Genomic DNA, 21,460 nt, shown 5'->3' with positions numbered 1-21,460 from the left:
GTTTTCGTCTCCGGCTAGATAAACTGCAGGGATCGACATTTTTTGCTTGATGGCCCAGAACCAGAGCTGCATCGCCTCCCTGCACAGAGGAAGTGACCCTGCCCCCCCTTTTTTGTTGAGGTAGTGCATGGCCACTGTGTTGTCCGTCAGAATGAGGACATTTTTGCCTCGCACAGTCGGCAGAAAAGCCTTCAGGGCAAGCCTGACGGCCCTCAGCTCCAACAGATTGATATGGAGTCAGGACTCCAACAGAGACCAACGACCGCTGTCAACTCATTGGCATGAGCTCCCCATCCCCTGAGGGATGCGTCCATCACGATCAAGTGGGACTTCTTCAAGTTGAGGGAGAAGCCCAGCTTGTGAAGGGAGTGGCAGGTGACGGACAGATGATCCAGGATTTGCTTGGGAGAGCGCGCCCTGATCAACCAATCGTCCAGGTAGGGGTAGACGTGAATCCCCCCTTTCCTGAGATATGCTGCCACCATCACCATCAGCTTGGTGAGACCCTTGGGCGGAGGTCAATCCAAACGGCAGGACCGGAAACTGAAAATGCAAGTGGCCAACCGCGAACCTCAGGTACTTCCTGTGCTTGGGATGGATCGGCACATGAAAGTAAGCATCGTTGAGGTCGAGAGACACCAACCAATCCTGAAGTTGAAGGGCCTGGAGGACTTGAGAAAGAGTGACCATCTTAAACTTGTGCTTCCTGAGGAGCTTGTTCAACCAACGCAAGTCCATGATGGGTCTCAATCCCCCGTCCTTTTTCGGGATCAAAAAATAAGGGGAATACCTTGTTCCTCTCCGCTACAGGCACCAGTTCTATGGTGCCTTTCTCCAGCAGGAATAGGATTTCTTGCACAAGGAGCAGATCTGGACGTTTCAAAGAGAGCATACCCAGTGGATTTGTTATGCTCACCTGGGATCCACGGGGACGTCACCTAGCTGTGGGGACTCTGGTACCCTTCTCAGCCGCTCCCAGGTATAATCAGCAGAGACGTTCTGCCTGGAAAACAGGTGGGCAATGTTCAAGACTGGGCAACTGGGGTAAGAGCCTCCCAACACCCCATATGCTAATCCAACCAATCGTCCAGGTAGGGGTAGACATGAATCCCCTTTCCTGAGATATGCTGCCACCACCACCATGAGCTTGGTGAAAACCCTCGGGGCGGAGGTCAATCCGAACGGCAGGACCCGAAACTGAAAGTGCGAGTCGCCAACCGCGAACCTCAGGTACTTCTTGTGCTTGAGATGGATCCGCACATGAAAGTAAGCGTCCTTGAGGTCGAGAGACACCAACCAGTCCTGCAGTTGAAGGGCCTGGAGGACTTGAGAAAGAGTAACCATCTTGAACTTGTCCTTCCTGAGGAGCTTGTTCAAACCGCGCAAGTCCATGATGGGTCTCACTCCTCCATCTTTCTTCGAAATCAAAAAATAAGGGGAATACCATCCCTTGTTCCTCTCCGCTACAGGCACCCCAGTTCTATGGCGCCTTTCTCCAGCAAGGATTGAATTTCCTGCGCAAGGAGCGGATCCGGACTCTTCAAAGAGGTCCCCTGGTGGATTGTCGTGAGGCTTCTGCCGGAAAGGAAGACAGTAGCCGTGGGCTATGATCTCCAGAACCCACACATCTGAAGTAATGGCACGCCATTCTACAAGATGCTGCGCCAGCCTTCCCCCAACCGGCGAACCATGATGACTGAGCTGAAGCGGCAGTGCCTGAGGGCAAAGAGGCAACTGCCCGAGCGGCCTTGGCACCTCGAGTACCTTGTTTCCACCTCTGGTACTCCTACGGTGGCCCCCTTGACTTGCAGCTCCTCTCGATCTACCAAAGGATGAGTAATATCGAAAGGAACCTCAGCTCCATTGCTGTCCCCTAGGATGAAAAGGCGGAGGTTGGCAAACTGCAGCGCTCAACGACTTTGTTGCAGCTTTGGAGGTCTGCAACCTCTCAAGCCTTGCTGCCAAAAAGATGTTCACCATCAAAGGGCATGCTGAGGAGCCGGGCTTGCACATCAGGAGCAAACCCCGACTTCCGCAACCACGCAAACCTGCGCATTACGGTGCTCGCCGCCATGGACCGGCTGACACAATCTGCAATGTCCAGACCCGACTGAACAGGCTCACATGGCATCCTTGCCATCCTGCACAATAGCAAGAAAACCATCCCATTCCTCCCCTTCGGGAATATGTTCAGCTGCTAACGAAATACAGTTCCACAGAGTGTGTGTGAAGCATGACAAGGCACACACGGAGTTGGCTGCCTGTACAGCCATACCCCTGAAGAAAACACTTTCTTTGCCCAGCCATCAAAACGCTTGTCGTCCCTATCAGGAGGGATGGTAGGGTACGACGCCTGCTTTGCTGGGGCCATAGCCGCCTGCACCACCAAAGTCTCCGGACTAGGTTGCATGATCAGGTAGCAGGGGTTGCTACTGGCTGGGCGGTTTTTTCGCGGCAAAGACTTGCTCACTGCCGGGAGACTCTCCGGAGCAGTCCCAGCCACTGCCACCCTTCTTCGCAAGGCCATATGGAATGGCAGTACCGGGTCAGTTGGTGGACCTTGGTCAAGGATATCCGTCAGGTCATCCTGCAGAAAATCCACTGGTGGCGCAGACCACCCCAAGTAGTCCGTCACCCTCGACATAAGGCGCCGGTACGAGGACTCGGCGTGCGTGCCAGGGTCAGGCCTACCGAACTCGACCTCCGGAGAGGTGTCCAGACCACTGGCGTCGTGCAAAGACTGACGCAGGTCTTCTAGCTGGCTATGACCAGCCATGAGTTTGTCAGGAACCCCACCATGAACATGACCAGACATGAGTTCGTCAGGAACTCCATCACGAACCATACCTTACTCAGACCCTTTATCCACCTCAGAAATATACTGAAGAGGCTGTAATAAATCCCTGGAAGAGGGCAAAGAAAAAGGCTAAAAAACAGGCCTAGCTGACTTCTGCAGGGCCTTCTTCGGGGTTTCCACCGGTCTCTGGGGCACTTCCGATAAAGCCTCCTCGAAAGGCGTCGATGGAATCGGTATCGATGTCGATCAAGGCGCAGATAGCTTCGACACAGGCCTCGAGGGCAGAGCCCCGAGCGTGTCCAACAGCCTGGGCGCCAATGGCGTCGACGGCTTCCTCAGAGGCAGAGCCTCAAGAGAGTCCTTCGACGGCCTCGCCGCCGATGTCTTCTTCGAAGACCTCACAGGCTCAGATGGTCTTGAGGGCGTTGAGGAACAGGACCTGGAACGGGCATGGCTAGAGTGACCATCCCTGTCCGACCGGGACCTCGAAGGCACCCGGTGATCGAGACGACCGCTCGAGCCCAAAGGCGTGCCAACGGTGTCACTAGCACGGTCCCTACCGGCGTCTTTCGACAGCACGGATGGAGCAGAGCCCTGCGACTGAAAAATCAGCATCATCTCCTTACGAAATTAATCCCATTCCGCAGGAGTGGAAAGCTTGTTGGGACAAGCAACCCGCCAACGGGCGGAGTCCTCGGATGAGGACGGGAAGGTGACCGGTGACGGCGCTTCTGTGAGTGCCTCGAAGAGGCAGAGGAATGACGGGACCTACTCCGGGACCGAACCCCCCCCCCCCCCAGATTTACGCCGACGATGCGGAGAGTCGGCCCTCAAATCGTCAGTCGAAAGCCCAGTGGATTTCGACTTCCGGGGCTTGGCCACCTTACCTAGAGAAAGCTTCTTCTTACACTCCCGCAAGGCCTTCGACGTAAGCGACTGGCAGTCTACACAGACATCCGTGTCGTGGTCCTCACCGAGGCCCCAGAGGCAGGCGTCGTGCGAGTCAGTCAACGACATCTTGGACCCGCAGTCCTGACACTTCTTAAAACCCGGCCGCGGGGTAGAAGACGAAGAAATCATGGATAATCTTCACAAACGAACAGGTTCGAGGAACCGAAAGAACAGGACTCAGAAGAACCGAGGCACGCTGAGATCTCCGAAGCAAACACGTTAGTGGAAAAAACGGAACTGGAGGCTACGGGCGTCGTGCGTCCTACTTATAACATCCAGTGACGTCGGCTCGACGGAGGCCCTCGAGGACAGTGTATCGACGTCATCGACGCAGAAACATTTCTGAAGCAGCACAGCTGTGGTGATTACCTGTCATAGATATGGAATACGTCAGAAGACCCAATCCCCTCGAACATAAGACTTCGTCTGTGGACACGAGGGCTGAGGAAGATTATCTGGAAGGGCTTGCAATGTGGGCACACCAGAAGAGTGGGCATCTCAGAGAAAAAGCTCCTGTCAGGTGGGCACAAGCTCGGGGAATTAATGTTCCTTTAGAGGTAGTGAAAATAGTAATTTTACAATGTCCAGTGTGTCAACATCAGAGACATAGATCGATTCCACATGTAGTTCAGAGCACATTGAAGAGAGGTAAATTACCAGGGCAAATTTGGCAGATCGATTATATTAGTCCGATGCCAATCAGAAAAGGAGCTGAATATGCATGTACGATGGTGGACACATTCAGGATACCTGATGGTGTTACCATGCAAAAGAGATACACAAGTGAACACCAGTAAAGTGTTAAATCTAGTTGCAGTGTACTACAGAGTACCTTTACAAATTCAGAGCGACAATGGGTCTCATTGATTCAGTAATATTGTCAGGAAAAGGGCATTGAGTGAATATTTAATGTACCTTATCCCGAGGCTTCGGGGTTGATTGAGAGAATTAATGGATTGTTGAAACACAGTTGTGAAAGACAGAAGAGGGTAAGAAAGGGTGGTGTGAACACATTCTTGATGCAGTGAAAGTGTTGAACAACAGACCAATCACTAACAACGAGACGCCTCTGATGCGTATGGTAACACTAGCTTTACAACTGAACCCAAACATTGCAGTAGACACTTTATTGTACTGGGAAAAATTGCCTGGGGCTCTAGCTCCTTATCGAACGACCCCAGAAGCAGGAGGACTAGATGTGCATTCTAATGAAGAGATCAGGCTTGATCCTAGAGGGATCAGTGTTATTGACAAAGGAATTGGAGTGCAAATTCCATCAGAGCATATGGGATTGATTGCCCCTAGATCTGGGTAAGCATTAAAGGGGATCCAGGTGCTGGGAGGTATAGTGGATGCAGACTACCAAGGAGAGATTAAAGTAATTTTAATCAATAGTGACAAAATGTGGCCAATTTACAAAAGGTGATAGGGTAGCGTAAATCTTTTTTCTGAGAAAAAAAGATAACTACATTTCCAGACCCTCTGTGCGGTTGGTGCATTTGTGGGGTTGTACGAGTCAGTTCGGGAGGGTTCGGGGACATGCTAAGAAAAGTGGCAATTGTCTCTTTTGAGTGACTGACTCCGGCGATCCGGATGATGACCAGTGGCTATGACGTCACAACATTGCTCAGGAGCAGGGCAGCAGCGCGATACCAAACGTTTGAGGAGACGTTGTGGACATGGGCGTGATATCTTCTGCAACGGATGTTTCTTTTCTTCGACATGGTTATTCATCTATTGTTATGCAATCTGAACATGTGGGCTTTTATTGCCCCGCCGTGTGTTGAATATTTCACACTTGCTTAGCTGACATTCATGATGCGTCTAATCGGATATCCACGCGTCTTGTGGCCATGCCGACGCCAGCTCCTGTGCTGGGACACGTTTTTGGAATCCTGCATAATGATTCCATGGTTGTGTACTCGGACGTGAGGAGTTCTTTTTATGTTTACGAGTATTGCAGAGTCGGTCATGAAACTGATCGCAAATGGAGAAATATGATGCAGATTGTCACCTACAATATTGTGCCTGCTGACGTGTGCTTTGAAATGACTTGTGATCCTTGTCGCAATGGCAAGTGTCAACAATTGAACTTGACGATGGAGAGGAATGAAACAGGTTTTGAAAAAACCCTTGTGTGCGCAATCAAATAGCGCATGTACTGATGGTTCGAATAGGATGGCCTGTAATTTTACTGTGATATCGGGCAGCCATCTTAGACATGTGAAGCTTCCGAGGGGTTGGCTATTCTCCTGTGGGAACATTACATACACCTACATTCCTGCTAACATTTCTGGTTAACTGTGTGCTTTGACGCAGCTTGGACTGCGATTCCTCGAGTTAAACGTTAATTCTGTCGATCATATTGGCCTTTCAGCAGACTGTGACTCATGTGCATTTGTTATCTGAACCCGAGGTGTTAGCACTTGCATTTTCCTTAGTGGGGGTGTGGAGTTTGGTGGTTATAGAACTTTGATTAGATTAGCTTATTTGGTTGTTAAGGGGCTTAATGAAACCTCTCAGGCTTTATCAGAATTGCTTTTAGATAGCAGAAATGTACAAAAGGCTCTTTTGCAGTATAAAGCGGCTGTTGATTATTTGCTTCTGAAGCATAATTTATGGTGCAATGCTGGGGGAAGGGATGTGTTTTGACCTGCGTGACGTTCCCGTTCTATTGAAGAGGATATTTGCAATTTAAATGACCCAATTTCACAAATCACTCAGGATCAAAGCGGGAGCTGGTGGGATCAATTATTTTCTTAGATTCCTGATGCATTGCGTTATGTTTTTGTTTGCATTTTTATTATTGATTGTTTGCGGTTGTATCATTTCGTGTATTCTTAATTTATTATTGAGGTTCCGCCTGGTGCAGAAACCATCATTGGTTTCGCTGGGCTACGGAAGCAAAATGTCCAAGGGTGGATTGTAGTGCTCGTTCGAAAAAAGGAGCTAAAACATGGCGCCGATGCACGCCCATTTTGACATTCACTTCCAGACCACAGTGAAAGCCTGCATTTGCTGTGAGCTTGGTTAGAAGGCAGCTGCTTCCTGGTTACCTATTTTAAAATGTTCTGCAGTTTTTAAATGAAGATTATACTGCCGCTGGTTATCCAGAGGGGAAATCAGCCACAGGGTGGTCAATATGGTCTGGAGATTGAATGATGTATACATCATCATCATCATCATATTGGTCTTTATTCTCCATGTCCCATTGATCTGCTATTGAGCCAGAGTCCTGCGAACCTGTAGTGTCAAAATAGTATAGGTCGTCAGATATGTTTTGATAGGTAGAGGTACTAGGCTGTGTCACGGCTAGGTGGGGGGTCTTTTGGCGTCAGGCTGCTTATTAGCTGCTTCGCCTTGAGAGAGCCCCTGGAGGTTGTTAAGTTGATCATGGTGTTGATCAGAAATGTTAAAGCGAGACATTCGCCTCATTAATCTATCAAACTATTCCGGGGTCCATTAAGTGGAGCTTGGTAAAACTGTGGGATCAGGGGTAGGGAAAGGCTCTGGTGCAGGGGGCCGTTTGTGGTGCAGTGCTCCTGAGAGGGTGTGACTAGGGGCAGTGTTCTTTATCCTTTGTAACCAGCGATTTTGAGGTTAGGGGCGAAGATTTGGATTTGAGGAGAGTGTCTGGGATGTGTCTTAGAGTTCTCATTTTTGAATTATTAGCAAGGGCTGTTGGTACCCGAGGACTTGACTGATTTGATTGTGGTGCCAGTGTCGGTTTTAGGGGCCTGTCATGTGGTGAACCGAGGACAGGGATTTTTCGGACCTTCCCTTTGACACCGCGTGTGGCTTATCGGTCGACGACTCAGTCAACTGTCCGCCACGGGGGCGGAGGGGGTGTTTAGTGTGGCGTGCAGTGTGGGTGTTCGAGCCGCCGACTGCCTGTTGGAGTCGGGAGGCTCGCATGTGGGAATCCGTCGGGTCCCGATGCCCTCAGCGTCACAATGCTGCCATCACTGGAGACTCCCTCAACATCCATGGCAGCCTCACCCTGCAGGACGTGGTGGGCCCAGCGTTTAGTCTTCTGGTCCTTAGTGTCTTGGGACGAAACAGTTTGCAGGACTTGCACTGTTTTTTTAAGAATGGTCCCTAGGAGGGCAGAGATTACACACCCTGTGTGAATCCTTCCAGGGAGGACAGCATACAAATGGTGTGTTTTCCATAGCATGAAGAGATAGCAACTTGGCAATGTAAAAGGAAGAATAGGGAAGGGAGTAGTTGCTTACCTGTAACTCCATTTCTCCAGCGTTGGTATCTTTCATGGATTCAAATGCTGTGAATATTTCCAGTCAGGTTGGGAAACCTCAGTAACTTTAACATAGCGTTTTCCTATGGAAAACTTTGACACTTAGTGTCCTATCGATGTCTTTTTGGGTGCTTTAGCCCACATCAATAGGACGTCCAAATAACCCCACCCCCACAGCTTCCCTTCAGATGTTCTCATCAAAAGTAGAGGAAACCCGAACCAAGGTTTGCCTGCAGGGGCGGCCAGCGGGCGCATGTGAATCCATGAAAGATGCCAACACTGGAGAAATGGAGTTACAGTTAAGAAACTACTCCCTTCTCCAACATTGGATCTTTTATGGATTCACATGCTGTGAATAGATCACATAGCAGTATGACAACCTGGAGGTGCATGACAGGCAAACCAACCCCCTGCTCCAGGCCACAATCAGTAACACAATGATCATCATCCAACAATATGCATGATAACAAAACCAGCATGAGAGAGCAAAAAAATACCCAGAAGCTGCGGGACCTACCTTATTGAAACAGGCGTTGGAGGACCGCCCGTCCCACCTGCACATCTTCCACAAGCTGCTGTCCCAGACAGTGTCTGGTGATGGTATGCAGCACCGCCCAAGATGCAGCTTGGCAAATGTCACCGAGCGGTATACCGGCCCACAGCGCCGCAGACGACGCTGTGGATCTCGTAGAGTGGGCCTTAGGAGTGCCCCTCAAAGGCTTGTCAGCCTTCCCGTGGCAAAAGGAAATTGTAGCAGAGACCCACGGGAAAAGTCCTTGCTTGGAAATGGAATGCCCCTTGTTGGAGGGACCAAAAGCCACAAACAGCTGTCTCGACATCCTTAAGACTTGAGTACGGTCGAGATAAAACTTCAACGTTCTCTTGACGTCCAAGCAATGTAGCGCTCTTTCCGCTGGAGTGGTAGCCTTAGTGAAGAAAGTGGTCAAGGCAATAGTAGAATTTTTGTGAAACTCTGACGGAACTTTAGGGATAAAGTGAGGATTAGTAGACAGGAGAACTTTGTCCCTCATGAATCGCAGATACGGCGGGTCAATGACCAGAGCATGAAGTTCCGACATCCTCCTGGCAGAAGTAATAGTCACAAGAAAAGCGACTTTTCATGAGAGGATCTTCAACAACGCCGTCGACATAGGTTCAAACGGCGGCTTCATGAGAGCTGAGAGTACCACATTGAGACTCCATACTGAAGCGAACCTCTTCTCTGGTGGAAATGTCCTAAAAAGTCCTTTAAGGAAATGTTTGACCAACCGGTCACTAACAAAGGAGTAGAGTTGCGCCTTCTCGTGAACTTGGAGATGGCAGCCAAAGGCACCTTGATCGACGACAACGGCAGGCCCCCCCCTTCGCCAGTAGCAGAAGATACAGGAGAATCTGGGCTGGAGACGCCTCCAACGGATGTATGTCCGGCTGCTCCTTGGACTAGGCACAGAACCTGGACCATTTTCTACTGTAAGACATTGATAGATGGCGCCCTTGCCTCCACTAGGATCAGACGACAATCCTGTGGGATTCCTAGATGTCCAAACTCGGAGTGGTCAGAAGCCACGTTGCCAGGCTGAGTGACGCTGGGTCGTGATGCCACACCTTTCCGTCATCCAGTGATAGCTGATCCGGCTCAGACCCCAGATGAAGCAGTCCTTCCACTGCGAGGTGAAGTAGATCCGACAACCAAGTCTGCCTGTGCCAGACAGGGGCCACCAGGTTCATTCTGCACTGGTACTTGCACACCAACTGGATTGTTCTCCGAATCAGAGGAAAAGGAGGAAACACGTACGTGAACAGGCCCGTCCATGGGAACGAAAAGGCATCCCCTTTTGATTCCGGATGAGCCACCCTGCTGGCAAAGAGAGGGTACTGCTTGTTGTCCAGCATGGCGAAAAAGTCCAGCAGTTGAGCCCCCCACCCATCCATTTCTTGAAGATCCGTGCCACATGCGCCTCCTTCAGCTTTCATTCGTGCAACTGACCTGTGTCTCTGCTGAGAGCATCCGTCTGCACAATCTGAACCCCTGGTAAATGGAATGCAGTGATCTGAATCCCAGAAGCAATGGCCCAATGCCAGACCGCCTGAGCTTCTCGAGACAGTGGCCCGCAGTGTGTGCCACCTTGCTTGCACAGATAAAACATTGTGGTGGTGTTGTCTGTCAAAATACGAACCAAAATACGAACCACTGCACCCTGAATGAGGGGTATAAAAGACTTCAGAGCCCAATGCACCACCCTCAACTCCAACATGTTGATGTGCAACAATGCTTCTTGTAGGGACCATAGGTCCTGAACCTGAAATTGGTCGAGGCACACCCCCCAACCTACCTGGGAAGTGTCCACCCCCATCATGAACTGAAAGTCTTGCTCCACCAGGGGCATGCCCCGCACAAGGTTCTCTGAGCACGTCCATCAACTCGGGGCCTCCACCAGAACCCGGGAGATGACCACCTTGTCCGACCACCGATCCCCGACTAAGACCACCTGGATGCTAGAAACTCCTGCACGGGCCTCATGAACAGTCGACAATTGGGGATGAGCGGAATGCAGGACGCCATGGACCTGAGAAGAGACATGTAACTCCGGACCAAGACCGTAGTTCCCGGGCCCCACTCGTCAACCTTGGATGGCAACTTCCACACTCTTTCGACAGACGGCTGCACCAGATTTCTCTGCGTATGAAACTGATCGCTGAGAAAAACCAAATCCCTGGATGGAGTCAGACAGGATTTGGCGAAGTTGACGGCAAAGCCCAACCATTATAACAGGAGTATTGATGTCTGAGAGATTCCGATGTCCTTTGTGGAGACGTTCCCCTGACCAACCAGTCGTCCTGGTACAAATACACATGATGCCCTTCCCTGTGGAGGAAAGCAGCCACTGGAGCCAGGCACTTGGTGAACGTGCTTGGAGCCGACTTGAGCCCAAAAGGGAGCACCCGAAACTGGAAATGCTTGTAGCCAACCACAAAGCACAAGAACTTGCAATGTTTTTGCAGCATCGGGATGTGGAAGTAAGCGCCCTCTAGGTCCAATGATGCCAAGAATTCCCCCTGTTGCACAGAGAGAATGACGTCCTGCAACGTGAGCATCTTGAACTTCAGGCATTGCAGATTCTTGTTCAACGGCCGAAGGTCGGGAATAGGACACCACTTTCCATTTGGCTTTTTGATAAAAAATAAAATTAAAAAAAAAAGGAAGTATACCCCCCCTGACCTCGTTCCGAAACCTGGCCTGGTTCTATCGCCCCTCACCCCCTCGCTTCGTTCCGAAACCAGGACTTGTTCTATCGCCCCTTTCGCCAGCATGAGAACTCTTGCCGCAAGATTTGGAGATGCGGCTGTGCCACCTTTACAGGAGGAATAGGGAGTTGCGGACAACACTAATGAGTGGCCATGTTGCACTGCATCCAGCAACCAACGGTATGTTGTAATTAAACGCCACTCATCGACGTATTGCGCCACCCTTCCCCCTAGATGAGTGCCCATATGGCAGTCATTGCTGATGCTTGGACTGCCGGCCTCGAGCATCTGAGGTGGCTGGACCCCTCTTCCGCTGCACCTGATAGTCCGTGTTCTTTTGCGTGGATTGGAACGAAAGCCGCAACCCTTGGGATGAATAACTGGGGTGACCGTAACCCTTGTCTCGGGAAGCAGCAAACCTGGCATTTCCAGAGGCCCTGCGAAAAGGGCCGAAAAGAACAGCCACTCTGCAGCGTACCCAAGGACCTTGCTGTAGTCCTCCGTCATCCCCTTCAATGCCTCGTCATTATTTCGCCAAACAACTGCTCACCTTCACATGGCATATCGACCACTTTAAGTTGGACCTCTGGTCGAAAGTCAGTGCAGCGCAGCCATGCCTGCCTCCGGAGCACCACTCCATTGTTGATTTGTTCGAATCTGGATTCCGCCAGGTACACAGCAATGCTAATGCTGTGGTCGGAGGCTTCCTCCCCCTCCCGAACCTGCAGCATAGCCTCCTTGCGTTGCTGCTCAGGGAGATGGTCCAAGAGTGGAGCCAACCGGTGCCACATCGCCCTCTCATTGCAGGCCATAATGGTCAAAGAGTAAGTTGCCTTGACTGTCGTAGCGCCCACTGCAAGCACCTTCTTGCCGAACGCATCCCGTTTCCGGCCTTCACTTTCTGGGGACATAGCACATTTGTGCTGACTTCTTGACTTCCGACCAGCCGCCGCAGACACCAACGACCCTGGCGTGGGTTGCAACGTGAGGCATTTGGGGGAAGATTCCGGCGCTTTAAACTTCTTATCCAGGCACCCTTTCACCGCTGGTTGCGAGAAAGAATGGCGCATCGTGTGCAGACTCTCCTGCCACACGTGGTCCAATATCGGGACGGAGAAGAACACCTTCCGTCGCTTCCCCATGTGATCAAAGAGAAAACAGTCCTTTCGTTCTTCAGGGGCAATGCCAAATTCTTGACAAGCCTTAGTCATCGCGTGAAGGGTACCGACATCATCCGGCGGAGACGGCTGTGCCAGGCCACTAGGAGGATCCACTTCAGGGTCTGTATCCCACGTATCAGGCCTGCTGGGCGACGAGGACATTGTCGACAGCGTGTTCCGAGGAACGCTATCAGGATCGGAATCAACAAGTTCCCCTTCCTCCGGGTGGCTGCTGGGAGGATCGAGACCAACCGGCGACAGCACCAGCGGCCGAACTTGCGACCTCCTCGGGATTCCAGGCCGAGGGGCATCCACCCCTTCTTTGGGTCGAGGCACCACGCCCAGAGCCACAGGAAGCCTTGCATCCAATTGTCCCAACAGCGACTATATAGTGTGCTGAGCACCTGCATGGACAGCATAGAATGTGGATCGACCATTGGATACTGTGGCGGGCCAGCCCCAACCCCCTCCGGCGTAGACTGCCGTGCCGGCTGCAGTTCCAACACAGACAGATCGAACACCGGCACATGTTCATCTTCCGGACTGGAGTCCACAGGTTATGGCGTCTGGTCCCGCTGAAGAATATCCAGTGGGAGTAAAGGCCCAAAGTCTGCCCCCGAACTGCCACGGCACCACCGTAGGCACAGATCATCACCAGCGACGGCCGTCGACAGAGCCGACGTCACAACCGCCGATGAAGGAACAGAAGTCAGCACCACTACCGTCGACAGAGGCACTTCCGTCAACAAACCCTTCGTAGACGGAACCAAAGCAATCACCGGCCAGGCCTTCTCCTGCGAAGCAGACCTCTTGAGCGAAGTGACGGAACAATGTTTAGAAGACTCATGGCCTGAGGATGACCAATGGCGATCTTCTCGGGCCTAGCACTCGCATCCTTTGACTTGTCCGGTAATGTTGGCTTATCCAGAGAGGAGCCACCCGCCCCTTTAGACTGATGCAACCTGGATCCAGAGGCCCCACTGCCTCCTCGCACCTCCGACGTAGGCACCCCTGTGCGCGGATTCTTGGGAGGTTCCGCCGACTGGGACCTGGAGTGCGAAGACGACACTTTCACCGCCGTAGCAGAGGACTTTCTCCCACAGGTCAAACCCACCTCTAAACCTGGGTAAGTACCTTCGTTGAACCAACAGATCAACCGGCAGTTACGGTCCTTCAGCGTTTTCTACGAAAAGCCTTGACAGATGGAACAGTTGTCTGCGGAATGATTGGGATAGAGGCAATACAGACAATCCGCATGCCCATCCCCTTCGTAGACGTTCTTCAGTCTGCAGGTCTCAAGGCCTAAAGAACGATTTTTTTCTGGCACACAGAGGACATGATGGCCCAGAATCGAAAGTACATGTAGAACACAAAGAGTAATGCACTTGAGAGCAAAAACTAGGTGATCCCAACAGTTTGGAGACGGTTGAAATCTGAAGGGAAGCCGCAGGTGGGGGGCTATTTATACCAGACGTCCTATTGGTGGAGGCTAAAGCACACAAAAAGATGTCGATAGGACACCAAGTGTCAATGTTTTCCATAGGAAAACGCTATGTTAAAGTTATCGAGGTTTCCCAGCCTGACGGGAAATATTCACAGCATGTAAATCCATGAAAGATCCAATGCTGGAGAAATGGGAATTCTCTAAATGAGATTAATTATGACCTCCCACCCCCCCCTCTCCCTACTGTGCAGGGCGAGGCACGTTGGGGCCTAGGTAGGCCGCAGACCAAGTTCGTCGAGACGGTTGAGTCGTTGTCATCGACAAATGGTCGTGTCCTCGAAAGCTGTCGCCAGAGATCTTGCGGTGTACGGCCTTCAAAAAGATAGAGAGAAAGTCTAAATTTAAACTTCGTATAAGTAACGCCATTTGACAGAATAAGGAACGCCACAACTTGCGTTGGACTATGATGGTGGAAAGAAATGATCTGAGGGACCTCGACGTGCGAAGGGCCATGGGTACAGGAGACATCACACTAGGGTAATATTACTGGCACGCTCTGTCGATGCCCCTTTGAGTTTCGAAAAGAAAAAATGTAATACTCTGCAGCTACCACTAGATGTCGGCCTATGCATAGTATGTGATCTAAGCAGATCCACAAGCCCCAGAAATATATATACACGTGTTCTGAATGTGAGACTAGCGGGCACATTTCCTCATTCTCACAAAATACATCTCCTGGTGGGAGATGGGGTTACTCTAGGGAGCTTTACTTGTGAAGATGGCTGCAGGCAGGCGTGCAGGAAGAATGAGGGAGCTCTGGAGGAACCTCTATATACCTTCTCCAGGGGTTGCATCACTAGGTGAGTGGCTTCCCTTGGACCTCAGAGTGCACTGCCCTTATGGTCTCACAGGAGGTGAATCGGTCACACAGGATAATTCTAACACCCTACAAGCCTTGTAGGTTGGTACATCTGCGACCTGGAAATAGAACCGAAGACAAATCTCCTTAACAAAATGCCAACACGCTTTCACTGAGAACGTACACACTGGCTATAGGTTAGAATTTAAACAGATAGCACCCTGTTACATCGGAGGGACTGTGAATAGAATGGGTCGAATGCACAAGTGGCAGCTCTGCCCTCAAGCATAAGCATATTGTAAAGAATTCCTCACCAGAAACAAAATAAAATAGACCAACTCTCAGCAAATCTATATAGCCCAGTCCACTTCATTCCCATTGAAGATTGAAAATCCCCACAGGGGACTATTAACAGCTGGTGAGATCATCTGTGAAACTTTGAAGCAATGAAGCATATCACTGCTTTAATCACATATCAATTTCCCAAATGGGTAACAGTTTGGACAAATTTATAGCATTTAAGCAGGTTTCAGGACTGAACTCGGACAGATATGATTTTATTTTCTATCATACTGATCACCACTCCTGAGGCAAGGAAGTAAAGTGCTTTGTATGCTGAATGAACTTAGGACAATAACATACCAATGCAATCATTTAGATCACAGATATGACCTATCCAAATTCCTTCCTCACTTGAAATCATTTAGCCTGCTAGATTGCTGTATACATGTTTTTTTTCTTTTCCATTTGAAATTTAAGGGCTCTCCGCAAGAAGCTTCACTTCATTTGGTTAGTAGTATAAAAATGAAAATAAAAGCATTAAAAAAAAGAAAGCACTACAAGATTTTAATGCACTTAAATTGTCAAGTTGCCCAGCACAAATGAAGTCTATAAAAATACCATAATTGCCATGGCCATCAGACTTGTAGTTGTACTTGGGAGAATCATCAGTAGCTTCGAATCCGCGGGCACGCAGCTCTTCAATGGCGTATATATCCAGCATGAGCGAGTCCTCACCACCGGCACCCTTTCCATGAGATTTCAGCTGGCAACAGAAAACAAAACAGATATAAATCATTGCTTTAGCACCACATATCTACATTACAAAGAACATGCAGTGAGTGGGGGAGCAACACCTGATGGCGAGTCATGTTATGCGCCTATTTCCACAAACCATCACACCCTATTGCTGCTCATTTTATGGGGAACTACAACTCCCATAATTCTGCCCCACGTTACATTGGCAACACTACTGAGCCGAGGAAGATGAGAAATAAGGTCAGGCAGATTACCTCCCCTGTCTTTCACGGACTATGTCCCTGTAATGAGGCCAGGCAGAGTCAGGCACATAATTCTAACTATATACACCTGCCACTGTTTAACACTCACGTTCAGGTGAATAAAAGGTGGGGCACTGAGGCACACTGAGCGAGGCTGGGTACGAGAAGGAACAGCCCTTTCAGGGCTGATGCGAACTAGGCAATGAAGTCGGAACGCCAAGGGGCTGAACTGCAGTTACAAAGATCGAGAGAGCCAGGTGAGAATCTCCCACTTTGGGGAAGCCGTAAGCATTTCAAGACTGAAAACGAGTGAGCAAAAGAAAGAAACATTCAAGGTACTTCAAAGCAGCCTGCAACCTTAACGGATGAACGACAGAGTTGGGGAGGAGCAGTTGAGGTGTTGGAAAAGGCCTGGACTGTGGCATGAACAGCGTTGATGCGAGAAGGCTGATGAACACAACCGGTGAGTTATCGAAGGCAACAAAAGTCCTGTTTGTGTTGAAAGCAAAAGTAACTAACTCCAAAGTTGAAGGTTGTGCGTACGCCGATGAAACGCATAATGGAAAGGACAATTGTTGAATTGAGAGAGGAATGGATACAAAATAACACAGTGGTCCTGTCAGGGGAAATCTCACATCCAAAAGGTTCTGAAGTGTTCTGAGTTGATTGGGAATAAAAGGCAAGAAAGCAATCACGATCCCGAAAGAAAATGGAATGAAAGGCAAAGTATGTGTGCCAAAAAGGGCAAAATATCTGAACTTTGAAAGAGGCCAAGAAGGCAAACTAAAAAACTACAAATACCAAGAAGTATTAGAGTTACATATGAATTTTGAAAAACGCCAACAAGGCAAACCGAAGAGAATAGAAAACTAGAAGTACCAAGAGGCATTGGTGTTGTAAGGAGGAGGAAGATTATGGATTGTAGAATTATTGAAAGAGATCGAAAGAGAGGAAGAAGTGGTTATGCAGGGGTCTATGTGAAATCCTTGGAGTTTCGAACAAAAGTCTTCGACAGTGAAAAGATACCAGAGTCAAAATGTGGGGAAGGGAACCCCCATGAAGTGAAAGCTGAAATAATGGCTCCAACCTGGCAGAGAGAAGCCTGTGCAGTAAAGGTCAAAAGTGGAACTGTTTATTTATGACAAGGCGGACGAAGCCTAAGGAAGTGAATGAACTACCAGAAGCTTGAGGCTCAAGCATGAACTGCTAAATTGTATCACTAAGCCAAAGTGTGCAGGAGTGAAATAATAACAAGAACTGTGCCATCCACCTATACTTTTTAGGAAACTCTAGACCCTGTGGTGCTGAACATGGGGAAGGGAGTTATTTAAAGCCATTCTGACATTTCTTTTGAGACACTATTTTCTGTTTGAATTCCCTAAACATGTTTGTCATTTTGAGAAGGAGGGCAAGGTTAGGGTTTCTTAGTATAGGACATTTTATGACGACTAGACTGACTGGGACTGTGTTATTTATTTAATGGTCGCGATTACTCCCATTCTAGAGTTAGGGCTAGTTAGGATTTCTACCAAACCCAACCAAATGGCCAAATAAAGGTTTTCAAAACTTATATCCATTGTGTCTGTCTGCCATTGATGCCTTCCTTACATTATCAACGTTACTTATTTCTCGAGGAATCTCAAGGCCCCTCTGGCTTTCAAGTTTCCTTCACCTCTCTGGTTGTACATGTACTTCTTGGCTTATTATTATTATTCAATACTGTTTCTTGGGCTCGCGTGAACCTTGTCAATTTTTTTTCTCTGTGTGTTTCCACTAGTCTCCCTCCACCGTGGGCAACCATGGTACCTTGTGCGGAAGGATAGCCCAGGAGCAACAGCTTTGTCTTGGAAGGAAGACAACGCAGCACAACACAGGTTTGAATCCCATTCTGGCACTTAGAAACCACTCATTGGTATTAAGTGTGTTATAAAAGAACAATTATAATTATGCTTTCGGGGGTGTTCCAGAGGTGTGGTGTCCTAGCGGGGATGTTGCCCTTCACACAGCATCGCCAGCACATAAGTGTCAGCTTCTCCTCTGCCCGATTTGTCAGTCTCCATGGTCCTCGCGTGCCAAGTGGAGGATTCGTCCCGCTGGTCGGTCCTGGCCTAATTTCTTTTTATTTCTCCAGTTCCTAGGACTCACCACAGCTGCAGCGTGGCAACGCCACCAGGTAAAACAAGCCTTACATCTCAGTCTCTTGCATCTCTACTTCTACCTGCTTTGTCAGTCTCTGTGGCCCATATGTTCCAATGGGAGGAGTCGTTCCACCGATTCTGTCCTGGCCTCGCCATAGTTTCCCAGTCCCACCACGTCTGCAGTGTTGCCACGCCACCAGGTAAAACGGTCCTTCTGTCCCAGTCTCTTACTTGGATGTATCGCCTTTCTTGGCGCCAGCCTTCTGGCATCTCTGCCATCTCTTCACACCACTGCAGTATAGCGCAGCTCTGCACCTCCAAGACGGCTGTAGGTCTCACATGCTCCTCCTCCTTTCAAGGTGCCTTGTCCCTTTATTCTCGCCGCCGTTCTTCAAAGGCGCATGTTGTTTTTCAACAATTGCTGTGTTTAAGGGAATGCCAATATTAACTTGAGCCAATGCTATACGCAATGTCAGTATTTGTTGGATGTAAAACAGAAGCAACATCAGTCTCTTCCATACCCATATATGCAGACAGAGCACTCTTCATAAGGGGTTCCTTGTAGCAATGGGAGTCCTTGTTCCCTATAGGGGTGTCATTTCCAGTGAGGTCCCGCTTTCCCTGACCCCCTAAGGAGGTCTTGCTTAGTGGGCTCACCTCCCTAGACTCAAAGCAGGATACCTGCATTTAATAATTTCATTGGACAGCTCTACAGCTCACATTACCCCTCTTAAGATAAGTCTGGCTGGTAAGTCACACTACCAACTTGTGTTATTACAGGCCTACCTTAAAAGGTGGGTTACCTAATACCAAGAGATCAGTCTTGCAAAGTCCCACAGCAGTTGGACTCTACAGATTCTTACCCAATACGGGTGGCAGGCGGTGGGATTGGTGTTGAGTGGATTACAGTGATTGGTTGTACTGGTGCCCAAATAAACCATGCACAAGGCTTGCTCCACCAAAAAGTAAGATAACTTGTAACAAAAATGCAAGAAATTGTTATTTTAATGAGCAGTCCTTTACTGCACTTACAATGGAACAATTGCAATATGTATGTAGAACTAGGGGACGGTGTTTAAAGGGAAGAAAAAATGTGTTGATTACAAAGTAGTTAAATCACCAAAATCCTGGAAGTAGGCCCATAACCCCTACTTCCAACATTCAATTGGAGGAAATTGAGAAGAATGATAGTTCAGAGCTTAGTTCCAATCTGCCAAATCAGTAATAAAGAGAGGAGGATCCTCAAGGGATGAGCAACCCCCCCCACCCCCCCACAGCCTTCTCCTGTACCACAACAACATCCTATCATGACCCATGTGGGTCACAATGTCAGCCCGGAATATCTCTCACTTGAAAGAATTGGACTGGAACTAGAATTCAAGAAACATGCAGTGCAATCAGGAGGACAAAGACAAGTAGAGAAGGCTCAGAGAAAGGGAAATGCAGCATGAGTATGCTATGAAAAAGATGTCCCTTGATTCTGCTTCCTTTACAGAGTCTTCTCGGTCTACTAGTTAAAAGGGACCTCGCCTACCAAAAGAGGCTGTAAGTATGTATGATCTTAAGCTTCATGTGTTGGATTGGTACATTTGAATTCACCTATGGTTTGCAGAATATTTGTGGGAATGATTTTGTTGCATGGAGCAGGACTCCTTCTCAATCCCTTTAACAATTCAGAGACCATAAAAAGAAGGATGGTACCCCTTGGGCTGCTTGGGTGTGTGAAGGCCTGAAAATCTTAGATGGTTGGGTTAAGGGTTACAAAGTGAACTCCTCTGAACGAATGAGAAATTTATTTTTACTAGAGAATATTGTTGATGCCTGCTCCCATGAGCTGAGACAGCCCTGGCTGACTCAAAGGAACTTGATCCCAAGCGGCTAGCTCAAGCTGCTGATTCATGGTTAACCAACAGGGTCACTCATAAGGAAGAAGCACAAGAAAGATCGTAATGAAAATTCTAAATTTTCCCCCACCATAAGAGGGCCACACAAAACATAAGGATAAATACCAAGGGACGCCATACAGGTCTAGTGAAACCTCTGGGGCCAAACCAGAGGGTGGTTACCAGAAACCCCCATTCCAGAAAAGCTTTGGTAAATGTGTGGTTTGTTGGTCTAGCGACCATGTGAAAAGGGATGCCAGATGCAAGGGTAAACCTTCAGGCGTCCACACTGTCTCCTTAGCCTCCGCTCCTGAGAATGAAGCTCCAACGACAAGTGCTCACTTCACCTACTAGCTGAAGAACCCATTGGAGTTCAAGCTAGTGTTTCTTTAGTGTTCCTGGGTCTGTGGGAACAACAGAATATAGATGTGTATGATACCATACCTGAAAACACAGACTATTACAAGGACAGTGTACTTGTAGATGGCCATGAGACTCCTGCCATCAGAAACACAGGGGCCAGCATTACAGTGGTTAATGAAAGTTTCTTCAAACCCAAGGATGTGGCTCAGGCACCCAAAGGTCCCACTAAACTTGCTGGACAGCCTATCCAAATGGTCCCCATTTTGCAAGCCCTTATCCAGTACAATAACATGACTGAGAATGTCTGTTAGTGTGCAATCCGAAGTACCTGGCAGGGTATGTTCTCTCACGATCCCCAAGGCCAACCCTCCCACTCCTCCATCAGCTTGACACCCCTGTCTCCGCCATCATCATTCTCCCCCGAATCCGTACAAGGAACAGCCTCCTCAGGCTGTACACTATACTCTACATGTGTACCACACCGCGCAACGCAATCATTCTGCCAGATGCAAAAACTCAGTCCTGACCCCTCACAACCCAAACTCCTCGACTCAGCCATTGCAAGGCACCCACCGATCACTACGAGGAACAGCCTCCTCAGGCTGCCCACTAAACTCTACACGCGTACCACACCTTGCATTGCAATCAATCAGCCCACCTCAAATCCACGGACTAGGCCCGACGCTACCCGAAATCACTAACACGACTACCACCTCGCCCCCCTCCGACTTTCACAAGGAACAGAATCCTCAGATTACGCACCCAGTTCATCCCACGCTTCCCTCTCCACACTGCCCGAGCACTGGGAAATCTGCAAAAATGCAATCCCGCCAGTCCCAACTGCAAAGCCATTAACTGCGCGCTCATCAACGCAAGATCAGTCCCGGCCCACACCGTAGATATCCTTGACCTCATAACATTCAACGACTTTGACCTGGTTGCCATCACGGAAACGTGGCTCCATCCCGCTGCTGGCCCAGCCCTTTCCATTGCCACCCCCCCCCCCCGCCGGTTTTACCACCCCAGGATGTGATAAGATCCTCAAAAAGAGCAAGCGCCGTCAACCTCATCTTTAAAAACACCC

At 49.3% G+C, this 21,460-nt stretch overlaps 1 protein-coding gene across 1 annotated transcript in view; it reads right to left on the bottom strand.

The window, feature by feature from the left end:
* The window catches only part of AARS1 (alanyl-tRNA synthetase 1), a 751,871-nt gene that overhangs the window by 257,671 nt on the left and 472,740 nt on the right, over window positions 1-21,460 (bottom strand). The window contains exon 11 of the mRNA XM_069655037.1: window positions 15,613-15,757. Coding sequence (XP_069511138.1) covers window positions 15,613-15,757 — 145 coding nt within the window. The remainder of the gene's footprint in view (window positions 1-15,612; window positions 15,758-21,460) is intronic.

Source organism: Ambystoma mexicanum, chromosome 1p (assembly GCF_040938575.1).
Source record: "Ambystoma mexicanum isolate Mex_15411 chromosome 1p, UKY_AmexF1_1, whole genome shotgun sequence".
Classification (NCBI taxonomy): domain Eukaryota; kingdom Metazoa; phylum Chordata; class Amphibia; order Caudata; family Ambystomatidae; genus Ambystoma; species Ambystoma mexicanum.
Note: the sequence above shows the minus strand (reverse complement) of the source record. Positions and strands in the feature narration are given on the sequence as shown.